Source organism: Abramis brama (genome assembly GCF_963993115.1).
Source record: "Abramis brama genome assembly, chromosome: 7".
Taxonomy (NCBI): Eukaryota; Metazoa; Chordata; class Actinopteri; order Cypriniformes; family Leuciscidae; genus Abramis; species Abramis brama.
This window is the reverse complement of record NC_139969.1, coordinates 2,226,584-2,248,725: the sequence shown is the minus strand read 5'-3', so window position 1 is coordinate 2,248,725 and position 22,142 is coordinate 2,226,584. Positions and strand designations below refer to the sequence as shown.

The 22,142-nt window shown below is 42.2% G+C and overlaps 1 protein-coding gene across 1 annotated transcript in view; it reads right to left on the bottom strand.

Annotated features, from left to right (window-relative positions):
• The window catches only part of LOC311086436 (uncharacterized protein), a 157,208-nt gene that overhangs the window by 8,829 nt on the left and 126,237 nt on the right, over nt 1–22,142 (bottom strand). The window contains exons 10-11 of the mRNA XM_084119320.1: nt 10,758–11,465; nt 9,130–9,810 (exon numbers count right to left, since the gene is read on the bottom strand). Coding sequence (XP_083975446.1) covers nt 9,130–9,810; nt 10,758–11,465 — 1,389 coding nt within the window. The remainder of the gene's footprint in view (nt 1–9,129; nt 9,811–10,757; nt 11,466–22,142) is intronic.

Below are 22,142 nucleotides of genomic sequence, written 5' to 3'. Positions count from 1 at the left end.
AAAAATATGACTTCCCCTCGTCACCCCCTCTCTCCCCACTCGAACCATGCAGGTGAACAGCTGATAAACTCTACTTCCTCCCCACCACCAGGTGCATTGATTACCGTAAATTACCGAAAAGGGTGTTCAGAATAAATAAACATACCCAGCTCTTACATTCCGGCCCCTAATTATTACAGTTAATATACAGTAATAATTACACAAACATTACACATGCAGGGGAAATAACAAAATTATTTATAGTCCATCATAAAAATGTGAGGCAATCTTCTGTTTTCTCTCTCTCAAAAAAAAAAAAAGTCAAAAAATAGCCCAGTCAATTCAGTCAAAAGTCGTGTTATCCAAGTACAGCAATCAGGATTCAGCTGACTCCTAAAGAAGGCAGATCTTGGTTACAGGCCGGCATATACGGCTAGTTTGGGTCTTAATCCAGACTTGTCTCACGAGTCCTCTTCTGTCTGGAATCACTTCAGTTATCTTTCCAACAATCCATGAGTTGCGGGGCGCAGAATCATCCACTATGAGTATGATGTCTCCAGGAATGAAATTCCGCTTGATCTTTGTCCATTTTTGTCGTTCCTGCAGTTGTGGTAAATACTCCTTAGTCCACCTTTTCCAAAACAAATCAGCCATGTATTGGACTTGCTTCCATCTCCGTCGTGCATATATATCCTCTTTCTGAAATAGTCCAAGAGGTAAACAGGGTTTAGTTTTAAGAAGCAGAAGGTGGTTCGGAGTTAATGCTTCCAAATCGTTGGGATCTGTCGATTCCTTGGTGATGGGTCTACTGTTGAGAATTGATTCCACTTCACAGAGCACTGTGCAGAGTGATTCCTCATCCAGACTTTGTGTCCTTAAAGTTGAGTTAAGGACCTTTCTAACAGAATGAATCAACCTCTCCCATGCTCCTCCATGATGTGATCCAGTGGGAGGGTTAAAGGTCCATTTTATTCCTTTTAACGAGAGTGCATCATTGATCTGTTCCAAGTTCCATCCTTCAATGGCTCGTCTCAACTCATGCTCTGCGCCGACAAAGTTGGTGCCGTTGTCTGACCGCAACTCCTTGACCTGTCCTCTTCTTGCGATGAAGCGTCGTATTGCATTAATGCAAGAATCTGTGTCCAGCGATGAGGCAACTTCAATGTGTACTGCTCTTATCACCAAACACGTGAAGATAACTCCATATCTTTTTACAAGACTCCTACCACGCTTGACCTCGAACGGACCAAAGTAGTCGACTCCAACGTGACTGAAAGGAGGTTCTTCCGAAGAAACTCTGTCTTCAGGCAAGTCTGCCATTTGCTGTTGACCTGCAGCTCCATGTAGCCGCCGACACACCACACATCTCGCCAAGATCCTCCTCATGGAACCACTAACACCAGGGATGCAGTATCTCTGGCGTAGTCTTGACAACATATGGTTTCTACCTCCATGGCCAACCTCTTGATGAATATGTTGTAGAATGAGGTCAGAGATATGAAGGTCTTTAGCTAATATGGCAGGATGTTTCAACTCTTCAGGCATAGCAGCCTTACTCAGCCGTCCTCCAACTCTTAACACACCATCTTCCAATATTGGATTGAGCTTGTATACATGGCTGTTTCTTTTTACACCTTCTCCCTTTTGGAGGCAGGAAAACTCTTCTGAGAAGCTTCTTCTCTGACAAAACATAATTATTTCAATTTCAGCTTCTCGGATCTCTCCCAATGAGAGATAACCACCGCAGAACTTATTCTTGAAATCACACGTCCTTGGTGAGCATTTGCCGCTGACCGAGTAAGACATACAGTGATCTCTTTCATTTTCCTGAGGTTCAGAAGCAAAACCTTGAATCTCAGGACCCAACCCATCACTCTTGTTAGACGTGTCCAAGATGAGGTGCGATTGATCAAACAAGTTATGGCATCATTCTCATCCCTTATTGCGGAAACTTCAATTGCAGCTGATACCTTGACCTCAGGGTCTCCAGGTGGAAGCTCTTGCAATTCATCTGGGTTAACAGGCCAGTCTTCCTCTGATTGCAAGAGAAATGAGGGACCAGAAATCCAAGTTTCATTGTTTAGGAATGGTTCCGCCCTTGCACCTCTGGAGGCAAGATCTGCGAGATTGTGTGCAGTGCTCACAAATCTCCATTGAGTTGCATCAGAAGCCTTGAGAATCTCGGAGACTCTGTTTGCCACAAAGATTCGAAATCTTGAAGTTTCATTCTTAATGTATTTTAATACAGAAGTACTATCTGTCCAGAAAACAGAGTCTTGAAGCTGTAGTCTTAGCTCCTTTCTCCACAGTTTGTCCATGCGAGCTGCTACAACAGCAGCTATCAACTCCATACGTGGGATAGTAACAGGCTTCAAAGGTGCCACCCTGGATTTTCCCATTATGAAGGCGCTGTGTATCTGAGAGTGTTCATTACCCAGCAGTAGATAGGTGACAACACCATATCCTTCCTCACTTGCGTCGGCAAAATGATGCAACTGAGCAGTGGCTGCTTTTCCAAAGTTCAGAGGTTTTAAACATCGTCTGATGCTGAAGCCTTCCAACTGATGAAGCTCCTTCAACCAGACAATCCATTCCTGGGCAACTGCTACTGGTATGAATTCATCCCATCCTAGCCGGCTCCGACACAGATCTTGAAGAATTCTTTTAGCTGTAAAAACCACAGGAGCCAGGATCCCCAGAGGGTCATAGAAAGAGCTGACAGTTGAAAGGATGCCTCTGCGAGTCAATGGTCTCTCCTGAATAGTTATGCTGAACTTAAAGGTGTCAGACTGGACGCACCAGCGCACACCCAGTGCTCTCTCAATAGGTAGTGAGTCATGGTCCAAATCCAGGTCTTTAACTTCCTTTGCTCTCTCCTCCTCAGGTATTGAGGCCAACACACTGCGACTGTTGCTTATCCATTTTGTTAGATGAAAGCCACCCTTGGCACAGATGGCTTTAAGGCCTTTATAAATGGATATAGCTTCCTGTTCTGAGGCTACAGAAGCAAGGCAGTCATCCACATAAAAACTGTACATTATGGTATCAATCACTTGCTGGTTGAAGAACTCTTCATTGTCTTCTGCGCACCTACGTAGAGCAAAGTTAGCGCAGCTTGGAGAAGACGTTGCCCCAAACAAATGGACAACCATCCTGTACTCAACCAGACACTGACTGAAATCTCCACTGGACCACCAAAGAAATCTCAACAGGTCGGCATCCTCTCCTGGAACTTGAACCTGATGAAACATTGCCTCAGTGTCAGACATCAAAACATTAGGCTCTTTCCTGAACCTGGTCAGGACTCCAATCAACGTACTAGTCAAATCAGGACTGTTCAGGAGTTGCGTGTTGAGTGATGCGCCTTGAAATGATGCTGCACAATCAAAGACAACTCTGATCTTTTCTTTCTTTGGATGGTATACCCCATGGTGGGGAATATACCAAACTTTTCCATCACTGCGTTCCAGATCTGTGGTTGGCACGATCTCTGCATAGCCACTGGATATACGGTTATTCATGAAAGCAGTGTAGTCCTTATGGAGTGATGAATCTCTGATAAACCTTCTCTTCAGGTTAAGGGTGCGTTGTTCTGCAATTTTACGGTTGTTAGGCATGCTTATCTTCCTGTCTTTCAGAGGTAAAGCAATACTATAATGACCATGAACCAATTTCACAGTATTGTTAGCCATTTCTAAGAACCTGTAGTCATCCCTTGAAAGTCCTAGCTGTTCTTCCTGACTGCATTCTGGAAAGTCTGTCTTGAACTGTTGCTTCCAGAGTTCATCAAGCGTTACAGCAGAAATTCTGTTGATGGTAAATGCAGACTGATACACATCAGGTCCATCACAACATTCTCCACCCAGGGGTCCATTTACCGTCCAACCAAGCATTGTCTTGATGGCATACGGCCCTTCGTCCACACTCCGGATGATTTCAAGTGGTTCCAACGCTCTGGGTACATTCATGCCTATCAGAAGCTCCACGTCTGTATCTATCTCGGGCAAGTACACATGTTTCAAATGAGGCCATTTAGCCAAATCTTTCTGTCGGGGGATGTTACTCCTATTCACAGGCATCCTAGGTAGTGAGAAGATATCTGGCATTTCACAGTACCAGCCACTGTCCAATCCAGCCACTTCCAAATCCGACACAATACAACTGTCCACAATTCTCTCTTGGCCCATAGTGCGCAAAAGAATCTTTGTTTTTCTCCCAGAGAGATTTAATCTATCTATCAAACCCATTGTGCAGAAAGATGCTGAACTGCCCTGGTCCAAAAAGGCATAGGTCTCCACGGTCCTTTGCCCACTCTTTGACTTAACCTTTACTGGTACGATGGCAAGCTTAAAATCTTGCTCACCGGCCCCAGTAAGACCACTGGTTTGGACTGCAACCAAAGAACTGCCCATTGCACTCTCTGAATTGCTCTTACCTTTCTCTGCATCTGCTCCCTTATCCTTGTGGTGGATATGAAGCATACTAGGGTGCCTCAAGCCACATGTTTTACAAGAGAGACGTTTCCTGCACTCCTTACTGATGTGACCAGTACACAAACAGCCAAAACAAACTCCCAACCTTTTCAGGAAATCGATTTTCTCACTTTGAGCTCTCTTCTCCAGCAGAGTACAAAACCCCAACATGTGCCCACCCTTACAGTACAGGCAAGTCCTTTCAGGCGAATGCGAATGTCCATCTTTAACCTTATGTTCTGTTAGTGTCCTTTCAACTGTAGTAGCAGCAGTGGCAAAGCTACTTCCTTTAGCCCCTGAGCGAAGTGATTTTGTCCTGCTGCCTTCTTTATTTGCCACCGACACTGGTACGTCCTGTAGATTTCCAAACACAGGATCTGTCATGATCTTCACTTGACACTCCAGAAAAGTCACAATGTCAGCGAACATAACTCTCCGGCAATGCATTTCCTGGATGTTACATGACACTGTACGCCACTTATCTCTCAGTTTGTAGGGTAATCTTTTAATCACAGTGATCATAATGGCAGGTGTATTCAATTCACACAGACTATGAACCTCTTCCATGGCATTGCAACATCCACGCAAGAAAAGACTGTATGCATGTAAAGCCTTTCCATCTTCTGGCTTAATCACTGACCATGAAGAAACCTTCTCCAAATAGGCAGATGCTATCATATGCTCATTTCCAAAGTGTTCATGCAGTAAAGTCTTTGCCTTTGCATAGCCTGAGCCATCAATTAAATGTTGACAGCTCCTGACAAGTTGTTGTGGTTGCCCCCTGGTGTACTGTTCAAGAAAATGCAGGCTGTCTTCAGCATTATCAGACTTTTGCTCGATTACTTGTTCAAAAGACCGCATGAAAGCATGGTACTGTAGAGGGTCGCCATCAAATATTTGGATATTTCTTTTAGGCAGCGATAAAAGACATTGCTGATGTACTAGCATTGATGTTATCTCATTCTGTTTTTCCATTATAGACAACATGTTGTTCTGTTCACTATTAATGTTCGTGGAAAACGGTGCATGAACATCTCCATGATTAAACACTGGAGGCGCTGTAATATTTGGAACTGTGCTCTGTCTAATAAGCTCTGAAGGCCTCTGCTGGAGATGGATGGTATTGTCAGCCATTTTCTGCTTTGGCCTTCCAAGCTGTAAATCAGCGTTTCCCATTGCAGGTTTTCCCCTTTTATCCTTTCCAAGCTGTGGAACAAAAGTCTCTACATCAGTGTTAAGAGCTTCAACCGTTTTTCCCTCTTTCTTAAAGGTCCCATGACATGACATTTTCACTTTCTGAGGTTTTTTAACATTAATATGAGTTCCCCTAGCCTGTATATGGTCCCCAAGTTTCTAGAAATTTCAGTCGGTGTAAATCGAGCTTTTGCTATCTTTCTCTGCCTTTGAGAAAATGGAGGCTCATACGCGCTGATCTTGAATCTCCTCTTTATGACGTCATAAGGAGGAAATGTTACCTCCCCTGTCTCTGCTTTGCCCGCCCAGATAATATTTTCCGCCCATGAGAAAATGAGCTAGGAAGCAGGAACCCGCGCGCGCGATTTTAGTTTGTCCACGAGAGATATCATGGCTTTTGAGCGAGTGAAGCATAACAATTGCTCAATAATTGGATGTACAAATGAACACCGAAGGGTCAATACAGAGCTGGGCTTGCTGAACGTCTGAAACTAAAGTCTGGATCACTCTCTTTGGCTCAGCTACACACCTCGGACAAGTAAGTCAACTAATGATATATAAGTGTGTTGCTTTACGGTTTATGGTTACCTAGATTGTTGCACGTAGAATGTGGCTGTAACATTAGCTATGCAGATATGCAGTTTATCTGTGTGAATACACACACTGTAACGCGAGTGTTGTACACTTCTTTGTTATTTGGATAACCGTTTTCCTGTTGGTTATATGGCGCGCGCAATATCCGCATTTCAAGATCGCAGAGCTTGATGTAATTGTAAGAAGATAAATACAGACGTTACAGATCTCTCATGAAAAGGCAACAGTAGGTTAGCGTTAGCTACATGATAATAACTGTAAACCATCCGAATAAAGTACCGTATCCAGACATAATATTTTAAACTAACCATTCGGAAACGTCCTGCTGGAGCTGCTGAGTTGCAACTTCTTCATCCGTTGCTTCTCCATCCGGATCAGATTCTGGGTCAAACTGAAATGCTTGAAAGACTGCGCGTCTTCGTGCCATTGCTATATCCAACGTAAACATGCACGCCACGGTACCGTTGCGCAAGATGGTCAAGGCCACACCCACCCTCCACCTTGCGCCGCCTTTCTCCTCCTCATTATCATTTAAGGCTACAGACACCGAAACGGCCTGTCTGAAGGAAGCTCATTCTGGGACTGACTTGTAGTGGCTATAATTCTGCACCGAGGCTGAATTTTTGGAAAGAGATTTCAGATACAGTACTAGGGACCACTAAGGCCTATATTAAAGCCTACAAAAAGTAGCATGTCATGGGACCTTTAAAATATGACTCCATGCCATTTGATTGATGAGAAACCACACTCCACACACCAGATCCAGAGGTCCTTAAAACATTCAAATAAGCCACTGATGCAGCTATATCGGCTTTAAGCTGAAGTTGTTCCTTTTGCTGTCTTAATTTCTCTTCCTGTTCCTCAAGAGAATGTTTTTCCTTCAGCAAACTTTGACGGGCAAGCAGAGCAGCCATTTCAGCCTCTGCTCTGAGACGTGCAGATGAAGTAGTGGAAACATTTGATTTTGAACCTTGTTTTCTACTGCTTAGGTTTGATATACTGTCACATGGCAATATGTCATCCTGTTCATCGTGTCGAGAAGATGGATGCCATTGTCCCGTTTTTACATCTTCATGAATCACAATTTCATCCCCAGACAGAACTTCCTGATCACACTCAAAATTATGAGTTAGCTCTGAACGAGGCCTATAGGTTTCTGAGAGCCATTCTTTGGCATCCTTAATAAACCCTTGGCTGTATTCAGTGATGCTTTTGAACCATGCATTTTGTCTCTCCTGTTCTTTAGAAGGGATTAAAGGCATCAAAGAGTTGTGCAATGCAGTGGCATTTTCAGACAATTGCAGCAGAACATCAAACTGTGCTTTAACTTGTGAAGCATTTTGATCATCTCTCATGAGCTCTTTGAGAGACGATATCTGGATCTTTAAGTTGCCTACTTCCTTTTTACGCTGTTTCTGAATTGACTCAATCCTGCTTGCCAGAGCCTTTTCAGTCAGAGTGATTTTTCTTTTTTCCATATTAGATGAAGTTGAACCAGCCCTTGATCCACTCATTTTATGCACAAACAGATGCAACTGAACATCGCAGTATGAATCCAACGTAAAGAAACAACCAATACCCACAACAATTAAATGCAGACATGAATAACCAATGCGCTGAAGCCACACCGCACACACATAAATCAACTGTTTGTTCCAAACACAAACCTGATCAGCGGCAATCAACCCGCTCCAAACATCAGCAACACCAAACCTCAACAAGTGGCTGTAACCCGTTCAAAACTGTCTTCCAAACAAGCCATAACACAGTACAAAAACGCAGGTTACATACCACTGTTTGTGTGCGATGCTCTCCCGCGGCCGCCGTTCTCCAGGATATTCAGCCGAATCCGTGTGTGTGTGGTCTCAATGGCCGATGATCCCGTATCTCCGTGAGTGATCACGACCTTCAAATGAGCGTGGCTTATGTTCCAAGTGTATCTTGAATTTTTGTTGACAAATGTGGGCGACAATCTGAAAGCCACAAAAAATTGTCGACCGAGAGGCTGAGCAGGGAAAACTAATCTGCCAGACACGCTTCAATGATGACAAATCCAAAGACTGCATTTTGTCGTTTTATTATCGTGAGAAGCAAACAAGGTTGTGTATTGAAACATTCCATAATTGTTTCTCAGACATTCTATATAATATAGCGTTCAGATAGCGGTCAACAAAAATATGACTTCCCCTCGTCACCCCCTCTCTCCCCACTCGAACCACGCAGGTGAACAGCTGATAAACTCTACTTCCTCCCCACCACCAGGTGCATTGATTACCGTAAATTACCGAAAAGGGTGTTCAGAATAAATAAACATACCCAGCTCTTACACAGATATTAAACCTTCCTACATTTGGAAATGCGTAGAAACCTTTTTACATTTGATCTTACGATAATTTCTCCAATGTGCGTACGTGACAAAAAAAAACCCTGCGTACGCCTTTCTTCCAGATGTGAAATGTATAAATCGCAAATGATTTTGAAATTATGTGCAGCAGAATGGTTTCCGATTTCTGCATTGTAAATGCTGCCTTATTAATGTCATTAACATGTAAAAGAGCACCAGTCAACGTCCAAATCTTTTACTTGAGAATGAAGAACGGCAAGAATTGCTTAGATTTCCAAATACCTGCAGTACTCCGACCCTCTGTCACAAGAAAAAAGTGTGTATGTCTGCTTAGACCCTGATGTGGCACTAAGCACTTTTCCACGTCAAAGACCATTTTTATAAATATTAATGTTGGCATGGATTTTAGAGTACACACAATATAAGATCAATTCTGTGCGTTCACACATTTTCAAAATTAGGCCCATAGTCTAGAACAATGAGGAGGAAACACATCTGAGACTATGTGCAAGCTAGATAATCATAAAATGTTATGATTTCACTCACTAGTCTGTGATCTGGATTCCTCTCTCCATTTGTCCAGTCGCTCTTCTGTTTTATTTCTACCATCCATCTCTTGTAAAATCTTTCTGTCTATTTCAAAATAGCAGCCGTTGTTTTGTGCCACTGTCTCCTCAATCTTCTCCAGCAGCTCCTTGATCTGAGTGTCGTCACTCCTGTTGAGATTGTTGAGAACATGAAACCTGTTCCCACATTTGTCCAGCAGCCACTGGAGATCCGGCCCTTCACTCTCAATGTGCTGCTCTATAGATGTGTCTAACAGAGAGTCTCCACCAGTGAACAGCACTATAGTGTGACTCCAGACTCTCTCACTGAGAAGATCCAGATGCTCCTGCAATGCTTTTCTCTCAGTCTTTTTAAATCTAATGTCCACACGTATGATCAGTAGTACAGCGTGTGGTCCTGGAGGACACAGAGACACACTGAGCAAAATCTCCTGTTTCAGTAACTCAGGACTGAACTCTACAGAGAAATTCATCCACCATCCTGGAGCTTCAATGACAGTGATGTGTCTGTCTACTACTTCTCCATGTCTCTTCACACACTGAGCAGATTTCTTCAAGTCAAACTCCTCTCTGCCCAGGATGGTGTTTCCAGCTGAACTCTTACCAGCTGTTCTATATCCCATCAACACAATCCTGAGCTCTGAGAGATGTTGGGCATCACCTGCAACAAATAGAGAACAAATACACTTCTTAAGGTGGGTGACATCTTCAATCTTCTTAAATACTCTATCTTTGTGAAAAAGGAGTTATTGAAATTAAATTGTCCCTCTACCAATGAATAAACCTCTCTGTTGTGCGTGTTCTCACCTGGGAAAGCATTATCAATGCACTGGTGGCTATTAACACCAGCAAATACATGACTGTATTACATTTACATTTATTTACTAGATGGAAAGAAATCCCCAAAAATACCATTTATGACTGCTTATATTTATAAAAGACTTTATGAAAAAAAAGAAAAACAGCCTAAATTGGCATAAACAGATCCGAAATCTTATCTGTATTGACTAATATAAAAGCAGTAAAAGTGTCTCGCAAAATATGTTGTCATTTTTTCACTCATAAAAATAGCTTCTATTCTTACAAATGTCAATTTTACATGACATATTTTTGCCTTAAAAAAATATATAGCTCTTTTGCAACCAAATAAAATATAGTTCCTCCAGCAGTCTAGTAGTTTTTACTTGTAATGTACTTTCAAAGTGTTTGATGGGACTCACTTCCTGGCGCTTCAGAACAGCGACAAACATGAGGCGTGTCTATAGGTGTAAAGCTGATGTTTAAGATTATATTCAAGACAAGATGTTTGCAGTTTTCTTTTATTTATTTTTTGTATTGTTTTTATGGATTAGGTAAAGCGATTTCCGTTATCAAAAGCACACCCTATGAAGAACAGGATTGTTTAAGAAATGAAAGCACTTATTTCCTTCAGTAACAGATTTTAGGGGCCGTCACTGTGAGCTGCTTTGAACCCATCTATTGGGAATGCCTCTACAAATAGCGGTTAATGACAAGAAGTTTCTTGCTATTATTGCTGTGACTGTTACATTTTCATGATTTACTTAATATACTCAGTGTGTATCTGCACTATAAAGTATATGGACTCACTCATCTGTGATCTGATGTTTTCTCTCCATTTTTGCATCCTCTTCATTCGTTCTTCTGCTCTCTCTTCCTCTGCTCTTCTTCTCTCTTTTATCTCCTGTAAAATCTTTCTGTCTATTTCAAAATGGCAGCCGTTATTTTGTGCCACTGTCTCCTCAATCTTCTCCAGCAGCTCCTTGATCTGAGTGTCGTCACTCCTGTTGAGATTGTTGAGAACATGAAACCTGTTCCCACATTTGTCCAGCAGCCACTGGAGATCCGGCCCTTCACTCTCAATGTGCTGCTCTATAGATGTGTCTAACAGAGAGTCTCCACGAGTGAACAGCACTATAGTGTGACTCCAGACTCTCTGACTGAGAAGATCCAGATGCTCCTGCAATGCTTTTCTCTCAGTCTCTTTAAATCTAGTGTCCACACGTATGATCAGTAGTACAGCATGTGGTCCTGGAGGACACAGAGACACACTGAGCAAAATCTCCTGTTTCAGTAACTCAGGACTCTCCTCTACAGAGGAAATACTCCTCCGCCATCCTGGAGCTTCAATGACAGTGATGTGTCTGTCTGCTACTTCTCCATGTCTCTTCACACACTGAGCAGATGTCTTCAAGTCAAACTCCTCTCCGCCCAGGATGGTGTTTCCAGCTGAACTCTTACCAGCATATCTATATCCCATCAACACAATCCTGAGCTCTGAGAGATGTTGGGTGTCACCTGCAACAAATACAGAACAAACACTCTTCTTAAGGTGGGTGACATCTTAAGTCTTCTTAAATAATCTCTCTTTGTGAAAAAGGGGTTCCTGAAATTAGGTTCACCTCATCTATATGGGTGTCAAACTACACATTATTGATTAAAAATGACATATAAGTGTATCTCACATCAATTAAACTCTAAAATCAGAGTTGAACAAAGGTTATCGACGGAGAATAATTATGAAGAAAATAAAATAGCTTAATTTCAATGATCTGCAGACAAAACCTGTTGATTGCTCCTGTCTGCCCTGCTGCTCTGCTGCTGCGTTGCATTGGTTTGCGTCTGTAAGCTTCGTATCTTTCTGTTTTAATTTTAATCATTATTTACTATCATTCCTTGTTATTTATACTGCAAAATATAACTTAATCAACATCACACATTAACCTGACATCGCTAGCTTCAATCTAAATCATTATTGCTAGCACAACACGCTTGAAATTCACTAGCCTGTTAGCGTAGGCTACCATCCGTGCACTCTTTATTTACTATTTATTCTCTAGCGCGCCCGCGCCTTCCATTCGCTTTTTATTTATTTATTTATTCTCTAGCGCGCCCGCGCCTTCCATTCGCTTTTTATTTATTTATTTATTTATTTATTTATTCTCTAGCGCGCTCGCGCCTTCCGTGCGCTCTTTGTTTATTTATTTATTTTTTCTCTTGCGCCTTTTACGAGTTCATCAAAAAACTGTGGTGAGTATCAGTCAACAAACACGGTGAGTCATGTCATCTTCTCCTCTTATTGTCACCTGCACCTCATGTAACATGTATAGCATAGCCTTCACTGTCAGCACAGGATTTACATATGATAAATGCAGGGAGATAGTAAAGCTGACGGGGAAGATTTCAGAACTAGAGACACGCATCCAAACTTTAATCGAGGTTAATTGTAAGAGTGCAAGGACTTTAGATACTGTTTTGGATGCGACTAGCTTAGTGAACTCTGTACACTGTTCGGTTCCGGCTGAAGTAGAGCCCTTGCAGCAGGGCAACTGGGTGACAGTGAGACGCTGTAGTCGCGGGACAAAACACCGCTCTTCCGTTCCGATTACGACATCAAACAGGTTCTCCCCACTCAGTGAAACACCCACTGAGAATCCTGTTGATTGTGCCCTAGTTATTGGCGATTCTATTACACGGAACGTGAAAATAGAGACACCAGCCACCATAGTCACATGTTTGCCGGGAGCCAGAGCGCCTGACATCAGAGCAAATTTAAAAGTGCTGGCTAATGCTAATCGTAAATTCTCTAAAATTATTATTCACGTCGGCACTAATGATGTTAGACTCCGCCAGTCGGAGATCACCAAAATTAACATTAAAGAGGTGTGTGAACTTGCAAGTACGATGTCAGGCACTGTAATTTGCTCTGGCCCCCTTCCTGTTCGCAGGAGTGATGAGATAGTTAGTAGATTGTCTTCACTCAATGGCTGGCTGTCTGATTGGTGTCCGCGTAATAATATAGAATTCATAGACAATTGGAAAAGTTTTTGGGGCAGACCTGACCTGTTGAAAAGAGATGGTATTCATCCCTCCTGGGATGGTGCTGCTCTTCTCTCTAGTAATATGGCACATAGTCTTAGAGCTCAAACATGACAATCTGGGGCTCAGGTCAGGAAGCAGACAGACTGGCTAAACCGACCGTCTGCTAGCGGCCTCACGTCACCAAGGTCAGATAAATCCCATCACATAGGGCCTCTTTCACCTAGATATCATCATATAGAGACTGTGTCTGTTCCCCGAATTAGGACATATAAAAAACTCCTAAACCCATTCAAGGGTAACATTTTATTGATGTTCAACAAATAAAAAACAGATATAATACGGATGAACAAATGATAAAGCTTGGGTTGCTGAATATTCGATCCCTTACTTCAAAAGCAATCATTGTTAATGATATGATTACTGACTATAATCTAGATGTGCTGTGTTTGACAGAAACCTGGCTAAAACCAGACAATTATATCACTTTAAATGAGTCCACCCCGCAAGATTACTGTTATAAACATGAGCCTCGTCTGAAAGGCAAAGGGGGAGGTGTTGCTGTAATTTATAGTAATATCTTCAGAATTACTGAGAAGTCTTGTTTTAAATATAATTCTTTTGAAGTGTTGTTGCTAAATGTAACACTATCTAGTGTAAATGATAAATCACGTTTAACATTTGTGCTGGCTACTGTCTACAGGCCACCAGGGCACCATACAGACTTTATCAAAGAATTTGCTGATTTTCTATCAGAGTTAGTATTGGCTAATTGTTGGTGATTTTAATATACATGTAGATAACGAAAAAGATGCATTGAGATTGGCATTTAAAGACATTCTGAACTCTATTGGAGTTAGACAACACGTGTCAGGACCTACTCATTGTCGTAATCATACTCTAGATCTAATATTATCACATGGAATAGATGTTGATGCCGTTGAAATTCTGCAGCAGAGCGATGACATCTCAGATCATTATTTAGTCTCGTGTAAACTTAATTTAGCCAAGGCTGCAAAGTCGACTCCGTGTTACAAATATGTTAGACCTATCACTTCTGCCCAGGGCCGGTTCTAGACATTAGGAGGCCCTAGGCAAAATTCATGTTGGAGGCCCCCCACCCCCAATAAAAAAAACACTTGAAACAAATATGATTCCTAACCTTTTTATTTATACAACATTTAATTTTAAAAGCAGTATATTTTTACTTACACAGTACATAAGTTTGGACACATTACTATTTTTAATGTTTTTGAAAGAAGTCTCTTATGTTCATCAAGCCTGGATTTATTTGATCAAAAATACAGAAAAATAATATAGTGAAATATTATTAAAATTTAAAATAATGGTTTTCTATTTTACTATACTTTATATTTCTGTGATGCAAAGCTGAATTTAGTGTCACGTGATCCTTCAGAAAACTTTATAATATTCTGATTTTTTTATCAAATGTTAGAAATGGTGCTTAATATTTATTTTATAACCTGTGATACTTTTTTTCAGGATTTTTGATTATTAAAAAGTTATTTTAAAAAAGTCTTCACTATCACTTTTTATATATTTAACACATCCTTGCTGAATATTCATGTTTTTTTCTGTATTTTTGATCAAATAAATGCAGGCTTGTAGAGCATAATAATAAACTTTTCAAAAACATTAAAAATAGTAATGGGTCCAGACTTTTACCGGTACTGTATGTACATATTAATCAAACTTTATCTAAGGTAATCTCTTTTTTGTTTAATGAAGATGTTATTGTTGTTGTTGTTATTTTGCTGTTTTATTCAATTTATTCACAGTTCCAGATTCCCACTTCAGTAGATAAGTGCTTTTATATTGCATTGCTACCTTAAATATGCTATACACAAATCAAGTGGAAGAGAAAGACACGATCGCTACTGAGCAGAAAAAAATATATAAACTGATATTATTGGGTAATGTCAGGGTATAATCTAATCATCAGCAGAATTTAGAAGATAGACCCATAGATATGAGATCCTTTATTTGAAACATTTAAAAATGTTGTAGTGTGTTGGCTTTTTAACTTAGAATACAAACGTCTTGTCATTTAATTTTGTAGCTTTTTTACTAGTCAGCTCCCGACGCGATGTTATTCATTGTACGCGCAAATTCAAAGCGTCGCGTCTGGGCACGTTAATGACGCTCGCGCTCTTTTAAACTCGTAATAAAGCGGTGAATGATTTTTCCAGAAATGACGCTGATCTACAGTACAAGTTTATATTTAGAATACATTGCAATCACTCCAAAATAGATGACGACAACTCACACACCTGCATTATGAGCTGTGCTTCTTTGTGTGCTTATTAGGCTTTTGCCTCGCAGCACCTGATGGATGCGTTCGTTACACATACTTTCAGAAGCCGGCACCCGCTTTGTAACGGACACATTAATTGGTTTACAATACATTACTGCAGTAATGTAACAGTCTATGGTTAAGATAAACATCGTCACTATTTTTAGTTAATTAATAAATATTGAAATAAATTGTAGATAGGACATTTGAACATTTTTTTTTTTTTTTCCTCTGTCTGGGCCCCATCCCGCCAATCGGGCCCTAGGCACGTGCCTAGTTTGCCTTTGCGTTAATCCGGCTCTGCTTCTGCCACTAAAGATTGCTTTATTAATAATCTTCCTGATCAGTTTCATCATCTCAGCATCCCGGATAGCTTAGAAGAACTAGATATTGCGACAGAAACTTTTAACTCTCTCTTTTCCAGCACTTTAGACACAGTTGCTCCGTTGCGCTTAAAGAAGATTAAAGAAAATAGTCCAACGCCGTGGTACAACGAGCACACTCGGGCACTTAAGAGAGCAGCCAGAAAAATGGAGCGAAACTGGAAGAAAACAAAACTAGAGGTATTTCGCATTTCATGGAAAGAGAGCTCAATTGCATACAAAAAGGCTTTAAAAGCTGCTAGATCTGCTTATTTTTCAAACCTATTAGAAGAAAATAAACAAAACCCTAGGTGTTTATTTGAAATAGTGGCTAAACTAACGAAAAATAAATCCTCAACCCCAGACGTTTCTAAACAACACAGCAGTAATGACTTTATGAACTTCTTTACTAACAAGATTGATAATATCAGGGAGAAAATTATAACTATGCAACCGTCTACTACAGTATCACATCAGGCAGTGCATTGTAGTCTCCTTGAAGAAAAATTTGATTCATTCGTTGCTATAGGAGAGGAAGAATTTACTAAACTCGTTAAATCCTCTAAATCAACAACATGTATGTTAGACCCTATACCGACTAAGCTACTGAAAGAGATGCTCCCAGAGGTCACAGATCCTCTTCTTAATATCATTAATTCATCTTTGTCAATAGGATATGTACCGAAAACTTTTAAGCTGGCTATGATTAAACCGCTTGTTAAAAAACCGCAACTTGATCCTACAGAATTAGTCAATTACAGGCCGATCTCGAATTTACCTTTTCTATCAAAGATATTAGAAAAGGCAGTATCCTCACAACTATGCTCCTTTTTAGAAAGAAATTGTATCTGCGAGGATTTTCAGTCAGGATTTAGACCGTACCATAGTACCGAGACAGCTTTCATTAGAGTCACAAATGATTTGCTCTTATCATCCGATCGTGGTTGTATCTCTCTATTGGTGTTACTCGATCTTAGTGCTGCATTTGACACTATCGACCACAACATTCTTTTAAATAGACTCGAAAATGATGTTGGCATTAGTGGAATTGCATTAGCATGGTTTAAATCATACTTATCTGACCGTTATCAGTTTGTAGCAGTAAATGAAGAGATGTCTTATCGTTCACAAGTTCAGTATGGCGTACCACAAGGCTCAGTACTAGGACCGTTGCTGTTCACTCTGTACATGCTACCCTTGGGAGATATCATTAGGAAGCATGGCATTAGTTTTCACTGTTATGCTGATGATACTCAGCTCTATATTTCTTCACGCCCAGACGAAACTTACCAATTCACAAAATTAACAGAATGCATAGCTGATATAAAAAATTGGATGACTAGTAATTTCTTACTACTTAATTCTGAAAAAACAGAGATTCTAATTATTGGACAAAAAACGTCCTCACGTAATAACCTAGAATACTGTCTAACACTTGATGGCTGCTCTGTTAAGTCTTCGTCGTCGGTTAGGAACCTGGGTGTGCTCTTTGATACCAATCTTTCATTTGAAAGTCACGTGTCTAGTATCTGTAAAACCGCATTTTTCCATCTTAAAAATATATCTAAATTACGTCATATGCTCTCATTGACAAATGCGGAACAGTTAGTTCATGCGTTCATGACCTCAAGGCTAGATTATTGTAATGCTCTACTGGGTGGTTGCTCTACTAATAAACAAATTACAGCTGGTTCAAAATGCAGCAGCTCGAGTTCTTACCAGAACCAGGAAGTATGACCATATTAGCCCAGTTCTGTCAACACTGCACTGGCTCCCTATTAAACATCGTATAAATTTTAAAATATTGCTGATTACTTACAAAGCACTAAATGGTTTAGCTCCGCAGTACTTGAGCAAGCTCTTAACGCATTATAGTCCTTCACGTCTATTGCGATCTCAAAATTCCGGCCAGTTGATAATACCTAGAATATCAAAATCGACTGCTGGTGGTAGATCCTTTTCCTATTTAGCACCAAAACTTTGGAACAGTCTTCCTAACATTGTCCGGGAAGCAGACACACTCTGTCAGTTCAAAGCTAGACTAAAGACACATCTCTTTGACCTAGCATACACATAACACATTATAGACTTCTATAATTCCATATTAGGCTGCATAGATTAGGCCAGCCGGAACCGGGAACACTTCCCATAAATCCTGATGTACTCGTTACATCAGAAGAAGAATGGCATCTACGCTAATATTAGACTCTCTATTTATACCGAGGTTTACCGCAGTCCGTCGGATCCAGGCCGTATCCAGATCTGATGAGGGACCAGCGCCTGGACGCGAGACAACGCTGTCCTGAAGTGTCAACAAGACTCTCCGTTTCCTGAAGTGAGGTGGACCTCGGCCGTATCCAGATCAGATGGTGGATCTGCACCTGGACCTCACCATGACGCATCCTGAAGTGCCAGCCTCATCAGCCCTGTGAAGGCCTCATCGACACGACCAATCTGACTTCTGACCTGTAACGCTGCCTGGATCATAATCATACAGTGTTTGCTCGTTGGCCAGAGGAGAACTGGCCCCCGACTGAGTCTGGGTTCTCCCAAGGTTTTTTTCTCCATTCTGTCACCTGATGGAGTTTTGGTTCCTTGCCACTGTTGCCTTGGCTTTTGGCTTGCTTAGTTGGGGACATTTAATATTCAACACTATTATTGATCTGCCTTATTATGGGTGGACGATGATGCAATTTTCTTCTAGAAACAAACTTTGTTGTATTATTTTCATGTTATCAATGTGAAGCTGCTTTGATACAATCTGTATTGTAAAAAGCGCTATATAAATAAAGGTGACTTGACTTGACTTAACTTGAATCACAGAACACACCGATTAAGCAAGACTAAATTCCAAATAGCTTCAGAATAATGCTTTCAGAAAGTATATTCTTTAAAAATGATTAGGCTAAATTATCCCTCTAAACCAATGAATAAATCTCTCTCTTGTGTGTGTTCTCACCGGGGAAAGCATTATCAATGCACTGGTGGCTATTAGCACCAGCAAATACATGACTGTAATACATTTACATTAATTTACTAGATGGAAAGAAAGCCAAAAAATACCATTTGTGACTGCTTTCATAAAAGACTTTATGGGGGAAGAAATAGCCTAAATTGGCATAAACGCATCATAAATCTTATCTGTATTGACCAATATAAAAGCAGTAAAAGTGTCTCGCAAAAAACTGTGAATATATTGACATTTTTTCTTTCATAAAAATAGCTTCTAATCTTACAAATGTCCATTTTACATTACATATTTTTGCCTTAGTTGGAGCTCCAAATAAAATATTGTTCCACCAGCAGTCTAGTACTTCCCTTTCGAGGGAACTCGAGAATCGACACATTGGGGAACGCCTTCAGCGTGACGTGTCTGAATTCTGTATAGAACTAGTCCAATCTTGATTGGTGTTGCACATGTGACGGTGATGCGGAAGCTATAAAAGGACACAGGAACATAACCGCGTCAGCTTTTTGCTCTTCAGCAAGCGCTCTGTGTCAAACTGTCTGTCCTATTTGGTGTTGTTTGTCCCATAAGAATTGTCCCAAAGTGTCTCGAATCTCGCGTTTGCCGAGGCAGTGTGTAGATTAAAGGCCTGCAATGCAAACAGAATCTATAGTGGCTCGGATCTCGCGTTTGCCGAGACAGCGCGTAGATTACGAGCCCACTCTGCAATAAAGATTCTGTGACTAGGATCTCCCGTTGCCGAGCGCGTAGATTAAAGGTCTGCATTGCAATACAGAATCTATAGTGGCTCGGATCTCGCGTTTGCCGAGGCAGCGCGTAGATTACGGGTCTACTCTGCAATAAAGATTCTGTGGGTGCAAGGCAAGCACAGTCAGCTCCTGAGGGTGCTGGCTGTGTTCATTGAGAAATATCCCGACGCACACAGCCGTGCGTTTTCGGGTGTTTCAGCCTCGCGCCCGTTGACTTTCTTCTCGAGAGATGAAAGACAAATATATTGTGAACGACTCGAATCTCGCGTTCACCAAGGCAGCGCTTAGAATATGGGTCTGCAATTAAAGGGACAAACACGATCTGTGAAACAATACTGTTGACTTTTTTCTCGAGGGATGAAAGCCAAATATGTTGTAATGGCTCGAATCTCGCATTTTGCCGAGGCAGCGCGTAGATTACGAGATTGTGTAAATAAATATTAAAACAGTATTGCCTGGTGATTATGGCTGCATTTAATTCTATGAAATTAAAACGATGGAATATTATCTGACTTTAAGAAGTTAGATATTTTAATTCAGCCTACCATCCAGACTGTGTTTCACTTATCCAGTGTTTATGGCTGCATTTAATTCTGAGAAATTAAAATGATGAGCAGTGAACGTCGCAAAAGGAGAGCGTCGCCTCTAGAGCCCCCTCCCCTCAAGGAGCCTGGGGGCATACACGGCGCTCTCAGACGAAGCCACAGCAGAAGCAGGGCGACCTGAGGGCCGCCCTGCAAAAGAAGGCTTCGTCGAAGAGATCCTAGCCAGCCTAGGTTCTCTGCGGGCGCCCATTCCCGTGGCAGAGCAATCGAGGTTGCCTCCTGGATACAGCTCTTGCTCCTGTGAGACTTAAAGGCATCCGCATCCTCAACTATATCGACGATTGGTTCATTCTAGCACAATCAGAGGAGGTGGCGGTTCAACATCAAGATGTTCTGAACCATCTAAGGTGCTTGGGATTGTGACTCAATGTCAAGAAGAGTTCACTAATTCCTCTACAGAGAGCTATTTTCCTGGGAGTAGAATGGGACTCAGTCACAATGCGGGCACAGTTGTCTCCTGCTTGTTTAAACACCATCTTGACTACAGTAACGAGTATCAAGCTAGGACAGGCCATCACCATCAAACATTTTCAAGAGTTTTGGGTCTTCTAGCAGCAGCGTCCAATGTGATACCTTTTGGCCTGCTGTATATGAGAGCCCTGCAATGGTGGCTCAGGACCAGAGGGTTTTCCCCAAGGGGGAACCCATTTCGCACGATCAAAGTAATGCCCAGATGCCTTCGTTCTTTGACGTTGTGGAAGAAACCATGGTTCCTCTCCCAGGCCCCGTGTTGGGAGCACCGTGTCAGAGAAAAAATAGTGACCACGGATGCGTCCCTCACAGGCTGGGGAGCGGTCATGGAAGGCCGCTACACCAGGGGTTCGTGGAAGGACCACCATCTCTCTTGGCACATCAATTGCCTAGAGATGCTGGCTATATTTCTGGCACTCAGACATTTCCTTCCGAACCTCAGAGGCCATCATATTCTAGTACGAACAGACAATACGTCGGTGGTCTCATATATAAATCGACAGGGGAGCCTGAGATCGCGCCCTCTATGCAGACTGGCACATCAGGTTCTGTGGTCCCAGGGCAAACTTCTTTCAGTCAGAGCCATGTTTATCTCTGGGGACGAAAATGTGGGAGCAGACATCCTGTCGAGGCAGAGGCTGAGGGGAATGGAGACTCCACCCCGAGACGGTGGAGTTATTATGGAGGAAGTTCGGCGAAGCGGAAGTGGATCTGTTCGCCTCTCACGAGAACACCCACTGCCCGCTCTGGTTCTCCCTCACTCATCCAGCTCCCTTAGGACTGGATGCCATGGTACAGACGTGGCTGAGGCAACGCCTGTACTCATTTCCCCCGATCACTGTGCTCCCAGGGGTTCTAGAGAAGGTCCGGAGGTATGGAATCAGCTTGCTCTTAGTAGCCCCATACTGGCCGGCCCGAGTATGGTTTTCGGACATCATAACTCTACTTGCAGGCCCTCCGTGGCAAATCTCGATCAGGAGGGACCTTCTTTCTCAGGCTGAGGGCACAATTTCCACCCTCGGCCGGAGCTGTGCAAACTATGGGTCTGGCCCCTGAGGGGGACCAACTCGTAAATGCTGGTCTCTCAACTGAGGTTGCTGAGACCATCTTGTCGGACGAACAAGCGAAGCTACATATTATGCCCGGTCCGAGCCCTTGAGGTCTATGTTCGAAGAACCTCGGGCTGGAGGAAATCGGATCAGTTACTTGTGTGTTTTGGGTCACCTAAGAATGGTTCCCCTGTTTCTAAGCAAACTATCAGCAGGTGGATAGTAGAGGCTATTTCTTCAGCGTACGAGGCGCGCAATTTGCCTTCGCCTCTCCAGATAAGAGCCCACTCAACTAGAGGAGTGGCTTCCTCTAAAGCCCTGCTAGCAGGGGTTTCCCTTCAAGACGTTTGTGATGCTGCTGGCTGGGCCTCCCGACACACCTTCATAAGACATTACAGTCTGAATCTGCCCTCTACACCGGGTGTGCCAGATTGCTTCACACCAGGGCGTTTATCTCTCAGTGTGGCACAGTGGGCATTTCGTTCCCCAATGTGTCGATTCTCAACGCAGCGTGAGTTCCCTCGAAAGGGAACGTCTCGGTTTACGACTGTAACCCTTGTTCCCTGAGAAGGGAACGAGACGCTGCGTCCCTCGGCCACACTTCGCGCGCCCCTGAGAACGACTTGCTTCGACCAATC